General features: G+C 42.2%; 1 protein-coding gene across 2 annotated transcripts; it reads left to right on the plus strand.

Moving 5' to 3' along the window:
* The first annotated feature begins 24 nt into the window (after nucleotides 1-24).
* eefsec (eukaryotic elongation factor, selenocysteine-tRNA-specific) lies at nucleotides 25-13525 on the plus strand. Of its 2 annotated transcripts, XM_086118363.1 has the most exons (8): nucleotides 25-93; nucleotides 430-736; nucleotides 2319-2526; nucleotides 2649-2745; nucleotides 3274-3438; nucleotides 5193-5807; nucleotides 8516-8672; nucleotides 12831-13525. In XM_086118363.1, exons 2-8 carry the CDS (start codon nucleotides 439-441, stop codon nucleotides 13016-13018), a joined length of 1728 nt encoding a protein of 575 aa, XP_085974489.1. In that variant the 5' UTR covers nucleotides 25-93; nucleotides 430-438; the 3' UTR covers nucleotides 13019-13525. The 2 variants fall into 2 exon arrangements, with proteins under 2 accessions (XP_085974489.1, XP_085974488.1); XM_086118362.1 differs by having other exon boundaries at nucleotides 35-736.
* The last annotated feature ends 1321 nt before the right edge of the window (nucleotides 13526-14846 follow it).

Below are 14846 nucleotides of genomic sequence, written 5' to 3' on the forward strand. Positions count from 1 at the left end.
CAGTCATTATTATCACAGGAACTCCAACCCCTTTGTCGTTTCCTGTTGTAGTCGAAGTTGTCTGTCAAAGTGGAAACGAGCAGAAATATACCCGTGAGTTAAACAATTGTCAAATAAGTGTGAGGCAAATATCATAAAGATAGATTTAATCGTCATGCGAATATATGCGCGCTCATTTTTAACTACGAAGCCATTGCAGTTACTTCGCTAGCTCCTGCAAACACTTCTATGGGCTCCAGCTAAACGCAAGCGACAACTTTCCCACACGTCAAAGTAGTGTTTAGAGATTAATTTCATTGTCTGTCATGTAATAAGCGTGCTGGAGAATTTCGGTTTCAATTTAGATCTTGGGCAACTACAAGTCGCCTCCCGCAGTGGCGTGTGAGTCCATGGTCCGAATTGATACCAACAGAGCATTTCACGTGACAGAACTTCAACATGGCAGACAATTGGAGCTCAACTTTGAATTTCAACATCGGGGTGCTCGGGCATGTGGACAGCGGCAAAACGTCGCTGGCTCGGGCTTTGAGCAGCACCGCATCCACGGCTGCCTTCGACAAGAACCCTCAGTCCCGCGAAAGAGGCATCACCCTGGACCTCGGCTTCTCCTCCTTCACCGTGGACTTTCCCGAGCAGCTGCGGGAGAGCGGAGACCACCAGCGACCGTATGAAAACCTGCAATTCACCCTGGTGGACTGTCCGGGACATGCCTCTCTCATTCGGACCATCATTGGAGGTGAGACGCCAAAGTCTCCTTTCAGAAGCACTGACCTACATTTACAATTTAAATTCTAATATCAATTCCATGGAATTATTCCCATCAGTCTATCCTTTTAATTCCATAGCGTTTCTCTTGGCTGCCTTCCGTCCAGTACGTGCTAGATATAAAGGGTTTTTGTCCAAATGATTTCAGCTTTATGTGTTGCCATGTCATTCCATTTTGCCCAGGACGTTCAGAGTTGGTGTTGGCCAATATACAGGTAACTTAAACTAGGACGACCACACTTACTGGCCCTTTGAACAACTCCCCAATAGACTAATAAGTAAATAAATAAATACATAAAACAGACAAACATCCAATATTCTCTTTGCACAGAAAATGGGAGGAGTGGGGGTGCAGGACCCCTGTTTTCTGATTTAATCACATTGTCCTGTTCATAATTCCAGCAGGAGGCACCAACTACGCAGAAGTCAGATTTATGACATACTGTATTGGGGGTGGGGGGGGGGGGGGGTAGCATGATTTTCTAGTACTACAGTTATTGACGGTATCCAAAAAGCCTGTTTACATCAGAGAGTTCACCTTCACCAGACCTTTCTCCCCTTGATTTCTTTTTCTGTCTAAAAGACAAAGTGTACTGGATGAAAATTACAGATCTGAGCCACAAGGGAGAACGCATTACCAGTCAATGTGCATTTCATTGAGTTCACCTGAATTTTTCAAAGCGCATCAAATTATGCATTGAAAAGGATGGAAATCATGTTGAAATTTTTATTTATTAACATTACAATTGAATTGAATGCAATTGTGTTTTGTTGTTGTTGTTGATGTTTGTTTTTTTAAGAAGTACTGTATGTGTTTTTTATACCATATACCCAGTCTTTATGGACTCCCTGTAGATTATACAAACGTGTTACACATTAAGGGGGGGGGGGGGGTCACACATTCAAGAACTATAAAATACGGTAGTTGTACCGACAAAACCAGACAATAACAAATGTGTATTATACAAATTATGGTTAAGGGGAAGTCTGAAGAAACCACCAACATGTATGGAAGAGGCACAGGCAGCACTATAAAAAGTGGTTAGCACATCTGCCTCACAGTCGAGAGGTCCTGGGTTTGAATATCGTCCATCCTGTATGGAGTTAGCATGCTTTCCTGCTTTCCCTGTTCTTGTGTTGGTTTCATCCAGTCAGAGATTAGGGCCGGAAGGAGAAAGAATAAATTGGGGTATCTATATTAAGCGCCACTCCGCCCATGTCCCAAGTGGGGAAATCACAGGAAATAGACGGAGCCAAGTCGAAGCAGAGAAAAGAGTTGAGCGCAAGAAAGCAAAGTCAAGAAAGGAAAGACAAGCAAGCGTGCAGCAGCTCGAGTTTCAGCCCTCCAGCCCTTTACTCTTGTTCACCCCTCCCATTTGATGTTTGTCTCCTCTTCTTTTCCTGTTTGTTTTGCTGTCGTCAACTTCACCAGTCACCGTCACCCATTTATACAAAAAAACCCCCAAAAAACAAATAGACAAAAGCCTATCTTGTGTTTCCAGCAACTTTCAGATAAACATAACACAGCTTTTGTATGTTTGCGCGTCTCGTAGGGGCGCAAATCATCGACCTGATGATGCTGGTGGTGGACGTGGTGAAAGGAGTGCAGACTCAAACAGCCGAGTGTCTGCTCATCGGAGAGATGACCTGCCCTCGCATGGTGGTTGTGCTCAACAAGACGGACCTTCTGCCGCTCAACAAGAGGCAGAGCGCCATTGAGAAAATGACCAAGAGACTTCACAAAACGCTGGAGAACACCAGGTCTGCGTCAGAGCACATGTAGCAGGAATTCAATGACAAATACGGACGGCATGGTACATTTCCTAACTGATGAACTGTTATCAATCAATAAAACAACGTTGACTTGTCTTATTTTCATCTAGTTTTAAAGACTGTCCAGTGATTGCGGTGGCGGCCAAGCCCGGGGGCCCTGAGGCTGCCGACGCACAGGAACCACAAGGGGTGTCTGAGTTGATCGAGGTGAAAACGGCCACACTGATAGCTTTGACTCATCTTTGACTCTCCTTTTTTTTTCTTTTCCAAAAATGCCAGAAAACGTACACCCTACCAACAAGGCTCAGTTTTAGGCTTATGTTTTAAAGCATTATTGATGAAAAGAAACTATCTTTATTACTGTGGCTGTAATTTGCTGTGCTGTGTACAACCACAAAATGAATAGATTGTGAAAAACATCTTTCTGACTATCTTAATGTTTTTCCTATTTCAGCATCGGCGTTGCAATTGATCAGATTGTGCTTCTTTATTCAGTCCCATTGACCAATGATGCAATCAAGAGTATTTTCTGCATTGATGTAGCTATTTTTTTTAATAAAATTGGTCAATAAGATATTTTTTCATTATTTTTTATTTGATTTGATTTTTTTTCTTGAAATATTTATCTGATTTAGCTCGCTTATGACTCAAATGAGGATAAGCGGTATAAAAAAAACAAACGGTGGGATGGATGGGATGTGAATGTATTTATGTTTATCAACTCTTCCGTTTCAGCTGTTAAAAAAGCAGACCTATATCCCGCGGAGAGACCCAGGAGGCGACCTGCTGATGGCTGTGGACCACTGCTTTTCCATCCGCGGCCAAGGAACAGTCATGACCGGGACCATCCTGCAGGGGTCGCTGGCTATCAACGACACTGTGGAAATCCCAGCACTGAAGGTACGGTGCATGTTATGAAATAGCTGTTCAGAAGTAGCCTTGGTATGGGCAAGCAGAGGGAGGAACGGGTGGAGAGTGTCAATTCAAATGTCTGGGAAGGATGAGGTGACGACTGCGGGTTATTACTTTATATCGACTTAGGTTTTAAATGGTACGCAACGAACTCGTTGGCAGCGAATAAGAACATGTCTTCATGTGGCGCACGAAGGCATGCTAAGTTCTCCCCGTACTTAGTGTAGCCATTCGATTTTGTTGCATTGTACTTAATGGCCTCAAAGTGTTTTTCATTCAAGATATTTACTTTAATGATGAAAGTATTGCTGTGTTAGCGGAAGTAAATTGCACTTTCTGATTGAGTTGTAAATTCATCGCGGCCATTGTAGCATCATAAACCAAACAAGTCCAATTATAGGAAGCACAACCTCAAAGGCGAACAATGCAGTCTTGGCTGCAGTTCTCATTTTTACCTCAGAGTGGCGACAAATGTTTTGAAATAAAAGTTACTTGGAGGCAAAGTACAGTCTATTCCATAGGTGTCAAACTCAGGTCCTGGAGGGCCGCTGTCCTGCATGTTTTCCAAGTCTCCCTGTTGCAACACACCTGATTCAAATGATCAGATCATCAGCAAGCTCTGCGGAAGCCTGACATTGAACCTGTTCATTTGAATCAGGTGTGTTGCGGCAGGGAGACTTGGAAAACATGCAGGACAGCGGCCCTCCAGGACCTGAGTTTGACACCTATGTTTAAATCTATTCTGTCCTGCTTGTCCTGTTGCTGCACACTGTGATCAGGGTTGCCAAACTGGTGCAGTGTCTTGTAATGACTGATAAATTAAAGTTTCGCTGAAAATAAATCCATTGTAGGGTTTGTTCAACGTGAAGCTGTTTGACTTTTACATTAAATGGAATCAATATGTAAACAACAATAATACAACATCTAGAAAGTTTATAATGAAATAAAAAGTTGACCAGATGCAATATAGTGAATTTTCTGCCTCAGATGTTACTGTATATTTTTATGATTATTTTTCTTATTCTGAAATAATTTGCCTGGTTCGTCGAATGAACTGTGATTTAAATCCGAGGTGAGCAATATTTTTCTGCTCAAGGGCCATGTTTGATTTCTAAAACAGAGAAAAGGACCAGGCCAATCGTAGATGAAAAGAAAACAAAAATAAATACAATTAATATGTGTGTGTATTTTAATTGATTTAATTATAACGAATCCAAAATTATTTAATAAAAGAAATAAAAGTCTTAAATATGTCATTTCATTGTTTCGATCAATAATTATCGAATGAGAAATTATATAAGCTAAATTGAGAAAACAATCAATTTTAGAAAAAATGGCTAAATTCAAGCAACAAAAATTACAGGACAATTGATAATTTAGTGACTCATTTTAAAAAATGGAACGGGCTATGCTTTATCCACCGCTGATTTAAACGATGATGCTATTCTAGAATCTGCAGACTACGGATAAAAAGTTGTATTTAAAATATTTCATTTATTTATCCATCTATTTTTTTTATCAGTTGTTATTTGTTGTTATTAACATTACTGCTTAATGTTTTTTTGTCTTATGTTTGATTTTGCATGCACGGCACTTTGTTTGAACAATGATTGCTTTTTTTAAAGTGCGCTTTCTAAAAAGTTGAGTTGAATCCAACCAATTTGTGAGAGTTGTTTTGTTTAGTTTGCACTGAACTGTGTTTAGACTTAAGATGTGTTATTCTGTCACATGTCTCCCATCAGGTGACTAAGAAGGTAAAGTCGATACAGATGTTTCGGAAGCCAGTGTCGGGGGCCATGCAAGGGGACCGCGTGGGTGTGTGCGTGACACAGTTTGACCCAAAGTTGTTGGAGCGGGGGCTGGTGTGCACCCCGGGCTCCCTGCGCACCGTCTTCGCCGCTGTCATCTCCGCCAAGAAGATCGGCTACTTCAAAGGCTCTCTCAGCACCCGGGCCAAGTTCCACATCACGGTGGGACATGAGACGGTCATGGCGAGGGTGACCTTCTTTGGATTGCCGCCAGGCACGCCACATCCGCAGCCCGGCTCGCTAGAAATGGCCTTTGCCTTCGACAGAGAGTACCTGTACCAGGAAGACTACGTCACAGGCCAAGGAGAGTCCAGTGCAGGACCCGACCCGGAGCAGTGGGCCTTGTTGGAATTTGAGCGGCCCGTCACGTGCCCCTTACACTGCCTGGCGATTGGCTCCAAACTGGATACGGACATCCACGCTAATGCGTGCCGCTTGGCCTTCCAGGGCCGCCTGCTGCACGGGTTTGAAGATAAAGGCTATGCCGAGACGGGCCTCCCTCGCCTGCTCATCTACAAGACCAAACACAAGGAAGGGCAAGTGGAGAGGGTGAGTGGTTACTCTAAATACTGATTTCTAAATTGTAGGTGATAGCACCCGAGCCCTGCCACGCATTGTGACAAGTGATGAAAAAAAAGTTATTTAGAGTTACACCCCCAAATTGTTGACAGTTGCTTGGTCAGTGAACACACATTTATTGCATGAGGTATCTCCTTTGCACTTTAAACCCATTCCAACTCAACAAAATCCACCTTTAACACATCGGAAATGTATTTGAACACAAAATAGCAACATGCAGCAGATTACAAGTCCAAACAAAATAAAACAAAATAAAACGAGCATTTAAAATACATGGATTACTTTAGGCAATGGCTGATTTAGAAAAAACGGGCAATTGCATTGAAGACTCTCTTTAATTTCCACCTCCAACCCAGGCTAAATGTACAGTAGTTGTTTTAGAAAGAGCACAAAAACTGCAAATTGATTTGTTTTTTTCCTGAATAGATGAGGATCGGTTGAACTGCAAATATGCAGGTGAATTACTGTACTTTGCCTTTATGCCCTCCCGCTGACCCTGCAGTCCTCCTCGTGCTCCCGGTGCTTTGAATGCTTCTCATTGCTGGTGGCGCTGGAGCATGGCTCCGCATACAACGCCCGTATTGCGTGTTCACAAACAGACACGTATACACAAAAAATTGCGCATCGGCAGTCTCACCGAGCGCCGTTGGAGACGTGTGGGTGCGCATGCCTGCGACACACAGTTGCATACGGGTGGCCGACTGACGCCACTCGGCTCGTCTAGCTGTCAGAGACTGGCGCTGTTTGGACACACCTGAGTGGCACAGGAATACGCGCACCGCCTGCTGTTCATGTGACTCTTATCCTACGGTCTCTCTCTTTCATCGTACGCCACGACCCCAAGTAGTACGTTTTAATGTCTTAACACAGTATCATTTGGACATAGTTAAACCATTATTGGAAGAAGATACAAAAATGAAACTGTGTTGAAGAGGTGGCTCATGGGCAAGGAATTTATTTTCACAGTTGGAGGCAAGTCACTGTGAATCACCATCATTATGACACCACCTCCGGGAAGTACGGTAGCCTCCTGACTAATAAAACGGATGCGCAAACAAGCACAAATAGGACTTTTGACAATTTCATTTTCACTTTGGTTAACAGTTCCCTACTTGTATACCAACATAATGCGAAACAGATTTATCATTCATTAATTGCCACAGCTGACCCTAAAGTAATATATTTGCTATTTTGGGTTTCTGTAATAGTTGATCCACCAGCAACATGTAAGATTTTTAACCATAAATGTATTTGAAATGTTAAATATACATGTATAATTTATGTATTATTATTCATTTTTAAATGTACAGATTTATCAAAAAAAGAAATAATAATGTGCATGTGCACATTATTATTTCTTGATGTTATCAGACTCAAGTAGTTTACAGTACTTGCATTTCTGAATGCACAAAGACTCGGCGTTAAAGGACAAACGGTCACATTTAATCATTTGTGTGATTTATCACATTTCACCCACCCATTTTTTATTATTATAATTTTTTTAATCGCGCTTGTCCTCCGGCGAGCGGACGAGCCAGAGCCGATCCCAGCCGAGGCGAGCCACACCCTGGCCTGGTTGCCAATCACAGGGCACATAATAGACAAACAACCGTTCACGCTTACACCTTCACTGAACCTAAGACGTACGGTTAAGGAATGCTGGAGGAAGCTGGAGTTGAAGTTGACTGTCGAGATGGTGGATTATAGTCAAGTATTTTGTATTTAATAGAGCCGAGCAATGAATCAAGTTCAAAATACAGATTAATTTATTGCTTGTGTTTGTTTAAAAAAAAACGTGTGAAGATGGCCTTGAAAAAAAAAAAGCATATTAAATCACAGTCACAATATTGAGGGGGGAAAAATCGCAATTAGATACGCTTTCAAAAATTTTCAGTCCTTGTATTTAGTGTAAGTGCTTTTCTTTTTCCTTCTTACCATGCTGCGATGATCAAAATACTTGCAACTTAAACAGGCAGTATTTTGTACACGGTGTGACCGCCATCTTCATGCAACGTTAGAGAAGAGCCACACATGTCGTGAACTTCCATTTGCGTGTTGCCCCTCGTGTCGAGGTGAAATTCAGGTCGGGGAAGGGTCAAGTGCGCGCAGGAGTTTCTTTGTGTTTGCACCTCAAGGTGTTGACTGCCTCACTCCTCGATTCTCGAGTGAAACGATGCGTGCAAGAGGTCGGACGGCTCGTCACGTGGCGTTTGCCGGACACATTGCTGTCATTGTTGAGCTATGACTCCTCGTACGGTCTGTCGGACGTCTATAGCCCACTATGCTTCTTTTTATCAGCGCATCAGTCACGCTCAAGGGTCAAATGTTCAAGAGTGAATGAGGGCAAGGCAGAAGAGAGGATGAGCTAGTCGTGGTGCTGGAGGAGGCTCGGAGACAGAGCGGTGCCCTCCTGTTATCAGATTAGTGATGGATGATAAGCAAGGAATACAAACAAATGGCATAACATGTGTAGTAACGACCAACAGGCGACAGTCAGGCGGCGAGACGGGAAGAATGCGCCAGCGGTGGGCTTGATGAGGGCACATGACACAGGGGTGGGCTATCCTCGCCCAGCGATCATGGCTGACATTTTCACCAATGTATTCAGATTAGTTTGTGCATCAAAAAAGGCGCGTTGGGTCGGCTGTTCACGTTCTTCCTCTTTGTGTCATTTGCAGGTGACGGACGATTACACTGTGATTGGCCGCAGCCTGTTCAAGAAGGAAACCAACTTGCAGATCTTTGTGGGCCTGAAGGTCACGCTGTCAACGGGTGAAACCGGCGTCATTGAGGGCGGGTTTGGACAGAGCGGGAAGTTCAAAATTCGAATACCAGGTAAGGACCAAACGTTTCCAAGTGGCTCGGTTACTTTTGCTTAGTTGGATACAAGAGGTCGTCTTCTTATTCTGGACCCGCCCCAAACACTTTTTCAGGGTTTTTTTGAGGGGGGCTTGGGAGATTGTTTTCAGGATGTGGTAAGAGTGCTAGGGCTGCCACATTCCCGGGATTCCTCCGGGGATTGCCATGTGTTCCGGGGGAAATCTGTTCTGTATTTATTTTACCTTCTGTTGCTCCGAACCCACTGCGCCACCCCGGGAGGGGAGAGAAAACAAAAACATATCAAAAAGAGAGCCTCACCGACATCCTCTTCATTGGAGACCCCCCCCCCCCCCCCCTCCACACACACACACAGTCTTGGAAAAGAAAGTGCTGGTGAATGTGTTCCAAAACGTATTTCTTCTAAGTCATTACCCTTATACTATCGTTATTTGAGTGTCATCATAATCACAATCCTGATCAGAGAATGCTGATACCTTTAAAACCTTTTCCACCTGTGAGAGGAATGAGTGAACAGCCACGATCACGGAGGATCATTCCTCCTGCATCCGGGCAAACAAAATGCAATACGCGCTATCTTCACCACAGCAAATTACAACCCGATCTGATGAGATTTGATGCATCACAATGGGATTTTCCATGTTAAATCGCACATGGCTGACCAATACAGAATGCCGATTAGTTGCAGATTCAGCTTATTACGTAATTTGTGATGCTGCATACGCCCTACGGATTTTTGTTGAAAACAGTTCTGACTACACAGAAATTTTCTTTGACATGATAACTTTAGGGAAAAATGCTCATCTGCTTATTTAAAAACAAAACAAACAAACAAAACAAAACAAAAAAAACATTGAAATGATGGTATTTGTCCAACCAGCTTTCATTCTGTTAAATGTGTTTCTACCTTATTATATTACTATGTAAGCACGATTTGCTAATAGCGTGTATTGTGTTTCCTGAAATAGTGACCATTACGGCTTTACTCTAATGGACGCCATGTCTCGGTTAGTGGCTGGCCGCGTCATCCACTTGAACAAATAAACACCCCTTCCCAAAGAGACAATTCCCTTTTCCCATCAAGGAAAAAAAAAAAGGGGGCGTGAGCAAATGTAATGATTTAAGTTCATACACTTTATTATTCACACGCAGAGACGATTTTGGCATTTTCTTTTTCATCATGTAAAACAGTTCTTTGGTTACAGTGTCTTAACACGTTTCATCAAAAAAAAATCTGCAGAAGCAAGAATTAATGCACTGTGCACGTAACATCCACTTTTGACACGCTGGTAGAAATCCTCCACTTTTTACTGGGGTATGATCCTATCTGCTTACCTTAACCTCTCTACTGCAGAGCCAATGCCAACTTTCACTTAATGGCCTGGGGCGAAGACGAGGCTATATGTTTGTTTATTCTAAAAAAAGCGAGTGCAAAACTGCAACGTGAAAATGCAAGCCCCCCCACCCCCCCATAAATTCAGGGCACTGATTGTATTTTCACCTGGCCACTATTTGTGGAAATGCCGCATGTTGTTTAGTGCGTGAACCTGTCATAAGCTTTTGCTTATGGCGCGTCTGATGAGGAAGTGAGTTTTTCAGCGGGAATGTTACATAGGAAGATTATCATTACTCTGACATGAGAGACTTTAAAAAAAATTTAAGTTCCTCTTTGTATTTTATATGATGAACTTGTGCTACCTGTACACCAAAACCAACATTTTTGAGGCCTTTGTGAGTAAAATAAAGAAATTACATTTTTTTAAAACAACACTGGGAGCTCATTAACTACATACAGTAAGTCCCCACACTTCGTCATGTTGTGCGTGCTACAGTACTTGAGTCCTGTGTACTGTTTTGCACTCGTACGTACTGCTGTTTTGGTCAGCAACGACATTCAACTGTTAACTTTGTTAGCCGTGTGTAGCGACAGCATATGTGAAGTACTGACATGCAGCTAATTATAGTTACTACCCATTTTGTGATTGGGGCGCAGCTAGAAATAATGAGCAAAGTGTGGCCCGGGGGGCCACACAAGGCCCTCTCTGTTCTTGAATCACGTCCACCAATCATGGATATAATCGACAGTCCTGTAAACTAGATCGTACAAAAACGAAAGCTTAACTAGGGCATATGAAAACCAAGACTCAGTTTTTCCACCCCGCGTGAATTGAAAATATAAACAAAACAGAAAAGAATAATTTAAAATGTCACAAATTTTTTGTATGATCGAATACTTAGCTACGTCATCGATTACGATCACAGTATTTATCAACAATACACTTAAAAAAAGTAATAAATATTTTATTATTGAAACAACCTATTTGACCGAGACATTTGAAAGAAATTATGACCTGTCTGTTTTAAACATCAAATGTGACCTTTGAGTTCAAAAGTTTGGCCAGCCCCCAATACATTTAATTCACAGAGAAGCGGACTCGATTGTATGCGTTTGCATGCAAACACAAATTCCTTCAAGTTTGTGCACGCTGGTGTAGCCACAACTGGCCGCGATATCTCACAGCACAACAACCCTTACATCGGCATAATGATAACAAGAATGCTGGCGCCATTATGGATGAGGCCAGACAGACAGCGTGTTAAGCAATGAAACTAGAACATTGCTTACCTTCCGTGTCCAAAACCCGCGGGCCAAATTAGCAGCCTGTTTGAATGGAGGGCACAAATAGAAAAAGCACAAGAAGGGCAGAAATGTGACTCGGCATAAGGAGCGTGACAGAGTCCCTCATAGTTCTCAAGAAATTAAGAACAAGGCAGACAACAGACTGGGAGGCGCAGCGTTGGAATTAACGTCGGCATGCTCCAGAATGTCTCCTTGAGGAACAGAGACCTGCTTTGCTGCACATTTTTAGCTGTTAAATCTGAAGAGTGAAGGCTGCAGGTCATGTGGAGGCGGGCGCACGTGCTCCAGCCGCCGCAGATGAACTTCACCAAAATGCACACTCGCCAGTGCAGTCGGAGATACACGACAGCTTAATGTTTATTTTGTGGTTGTCGTCTCGACGCAAGAGTTGCATTCTGTAAATTACGTAAATAGATTTTGAACTACAGTGGTACCTCGACCTACGAAATTCATTGGTTCTGGAAAAAAAATTCTTAACTAGAACATTTTGTAAATTGAGACGCATTTCCCATGTAAATGCCGTAATCCGTTCCAAGCCCCCCCCCCCCAAAATTCAGACAAATGTTTCATGAAGCATAAAAATGCATCAAAATGTGGAACAAATACATGCTACAATGAGATTATTGCACAATAAATGAGAGTTTTGCATAATGTAAAAAACAAAGAATACAGTAAAGAATAAAAATGATGGTCTTTTAACTACATCCTCATCGTTTTTTTGCCCTCTTTAGTTCATCTTCTCTCTCAGAAGTGGTTTTCGCCTGGCGTTTTGTAAAGAACTGATCCAAGGACGTTTGCTTTTGTCGGCTTTTAACAATCCTTCGAAAATGTTCAAGACAAACATCAGCATAGTGAGAGATCGCCCGACTGGTGAACACTTTTTCTGGGGATTCACATTTACGGAAAAATATAGGAACACTTCGTGGCCTGAGGGGCGAATGACGAGGACGCTGCATAGACATGTCTATCTTATCTCCATGCATAGACACATCCCGTAGAGGTCCCTCTTAAACCAATGGGATGCCAGGATGATGCTCGTCATAGCCAATGGCAGAGCAGCTATAAGTATGTTGCATTCAGGAAACTCTGAGCTACAAGTAGCAGCAGCCCAGACTGTATTTTTAACTATCGTAACTCGAGGCAATATTTTCCTGTTGAGGCGTTTCGTAACTTGAAAATTTCATTTGAAGAGACGTTCGTAAGTAGAGGTACCACTGTACATGCTTTTATATATACATATATGTATGTATATATCTTTATATTTATTTATTTTTATTTATTTATAGATTCTGACATGATACTAGTGGTCTTAATAGGAGATGTCTTTTCCCACATTGTCCCATTTGCGACCACATGCAGAGCTTCCCAAGATTGCTCAGGTGTGCCTCTGAAAGTGTACAATGGGTATTGGAAACAGAAAAGAGTCCCTCATAAGGCGTGAAGGTCAATGGGTTTTTAAATTAATAGAGAATTAAAAAGAAAAAAAAAATAATGTCTGCGGATCTTCTCTTCAGAGGGTCTCCGCCCAGAAACCAAGCAGTTGCTGTCCTCGACCACTTCCAAGAAAAAGGGGAAGGGGGGCGGCAAAGACGGTGGCACCGCAAATGAAGACGAGCCCAAAACCGACGCTCAGCATGTTAGCATTCACTTGGATTTTAAGCGCTATGTCTTCGACCCCAATAAGAAGATGGTTCAGTCGTGATCTCCGCGATGCCATTCGAACATTCATCAAGACTCTTTGTCCTTGGAGCAAGCCTGCGCTGACTTCATTTTATGGCTCGGTGGAAAATGCTTAATTTAAATGATATAAAAGGGGATAGCTGCAACTACTGGGAAAAGTTTAATCTCACCAAAGCGAGATGGACTCGATTCACCCTTCTGACAACAAGCATTTGTTTTGTTTTTTGTGTGCTTTTTTTTAATAGGTCTTAAAAAACAATTAGCAAACCATTGATTTTTTTTTTTCTGTACGCATGTGATAACGGGAGGTTTTTAAACCAGCTGAGGATGGAAAAAAATGGTGTTATAAAGCAATCATGTTGTTATCTATCTCTTGTTCTGTCACTGGGGTCAATGATTAATCACGTTGTAATTTTCTTTTTGACATCATTTCTTGAAATGACAACAGCGTTTTTGGTTTTTGACCTGCAATTATATCAGATTCATCGGAAAAGTCACGCAAATAAAACAAAGCCTATCAGAAACTTCATTTGCCAGTCATTATTTTTGCCTCTTCACTTGTGATGTGCTTTATGAATCATTTTGTGTCATGAATGTAATCGCAGGGCTCCAAAGGAAGGTGAATTAATTAGTGGGGAGTTGGGGGGGGGGTGTCAAATGACATTACAAAATAAATTTAGTGTTGCATTTATGCAAAAGCACCAAGGGCCCATTAGAACCCGTAATAATCTAAATCGATTGTTGTAATGTCACACTGACTCATTCCTTCTGTCGCGCTTGAGCCCCAAAACAAAATTGAGTGAATAACCTAAATTTCACCACGCCAAATATAATCGCGGTCCAAACAAACCCCCAAAAACTGTTTTTGGATGCTCATGCATCACTCGGTGTAAGGTGGTCTTATGATCAAACTATTCTCAACCTTTATTTGAAATGTACAATAGAATGCAGTGCAGTACCGAATCACTGCAAATTGCAACCACTTAGAATAAACGTGCAGTTAAATTGATTTCAAAATCAAGGCCCGGGGGCCAGATCCGGTCCGTCGCGTCCATTTATGTGGCCCGCGTAAGCAAATCATGTCTGTCAGCTTTCGTGATCCTTGCTAAAAATCTGTACCAAATGTCACATTGTCATGTGTAATAAATAACATTGAGATTTTTTCAATAATTTTGTTATTCTGTTTACACTCACTTGAACAATATTTGAACAAACAACAAAGAAATAGTTGACTGATTTCAGAACTAGTACTCCCTTCAATGTGATGATTAAACATTTATTCGGTTTCCCTGCCGTGACGGCATTCCGGGGTGGAAGACGTAACTCGAAAAAGGCCCACGACAAAAATGAGTTTGACACCCCCTGCCCTAATGGCATAGATTGTAGTACGATTTAGTCGGAAATTGTAATAAAGTGTCTTCAGTAATGGCGACATACATCAGTCTGGCTGGAAATACTTCAAGATGACGCTGTGAACAGTGCTTCTATCTTAGCAGGAATCTGAGGAAATTGGAGAGAGCAGGAGGAGCGGGAGTAAGAGGGGACACTGGAAGGTTTGTTCCCCTGAGTGACAGTCCTTTTAGTCTTATCTCCTCGCGTTCCTCTTATAGAAAAGGAGGCGGAGAGGGGGACAAAATATTCGTTTTGCTCGTCGTCTGTGTGTCTCTCCAATTTCGCTTTCTAGCAGCGCTCATTTGCCATCCGTTTTTATTTCTCTTTTTTAAAATTTCTATTCAGGATGCCTTGCATAACTAATCAATCCCTCATTGCACAGTTTAATAGTATTCAGTCTAGTCAATTAAACATACTGTACATTCAATTGTCCGTTTGGTAAATGTGACTGTTATTGT

The sequence above is a fragment of the Hippocampus guttulatus genome, chromosome 8 (genome assembly GCF_054856545.1).
Source record: "Hippocampus guttulatus isolate MCC_2025c chromosome 8, RoL_Hgut_1.0, whole genome shotgun sequence".
In the NCBI taxonomy this organism is placed as follows: Eukaryota; Metazoa; Chordata; class Actinopteri; order Syngnathiformes; family Syngnathidae; genus Hippocampus; species Hippocampus guttulatus.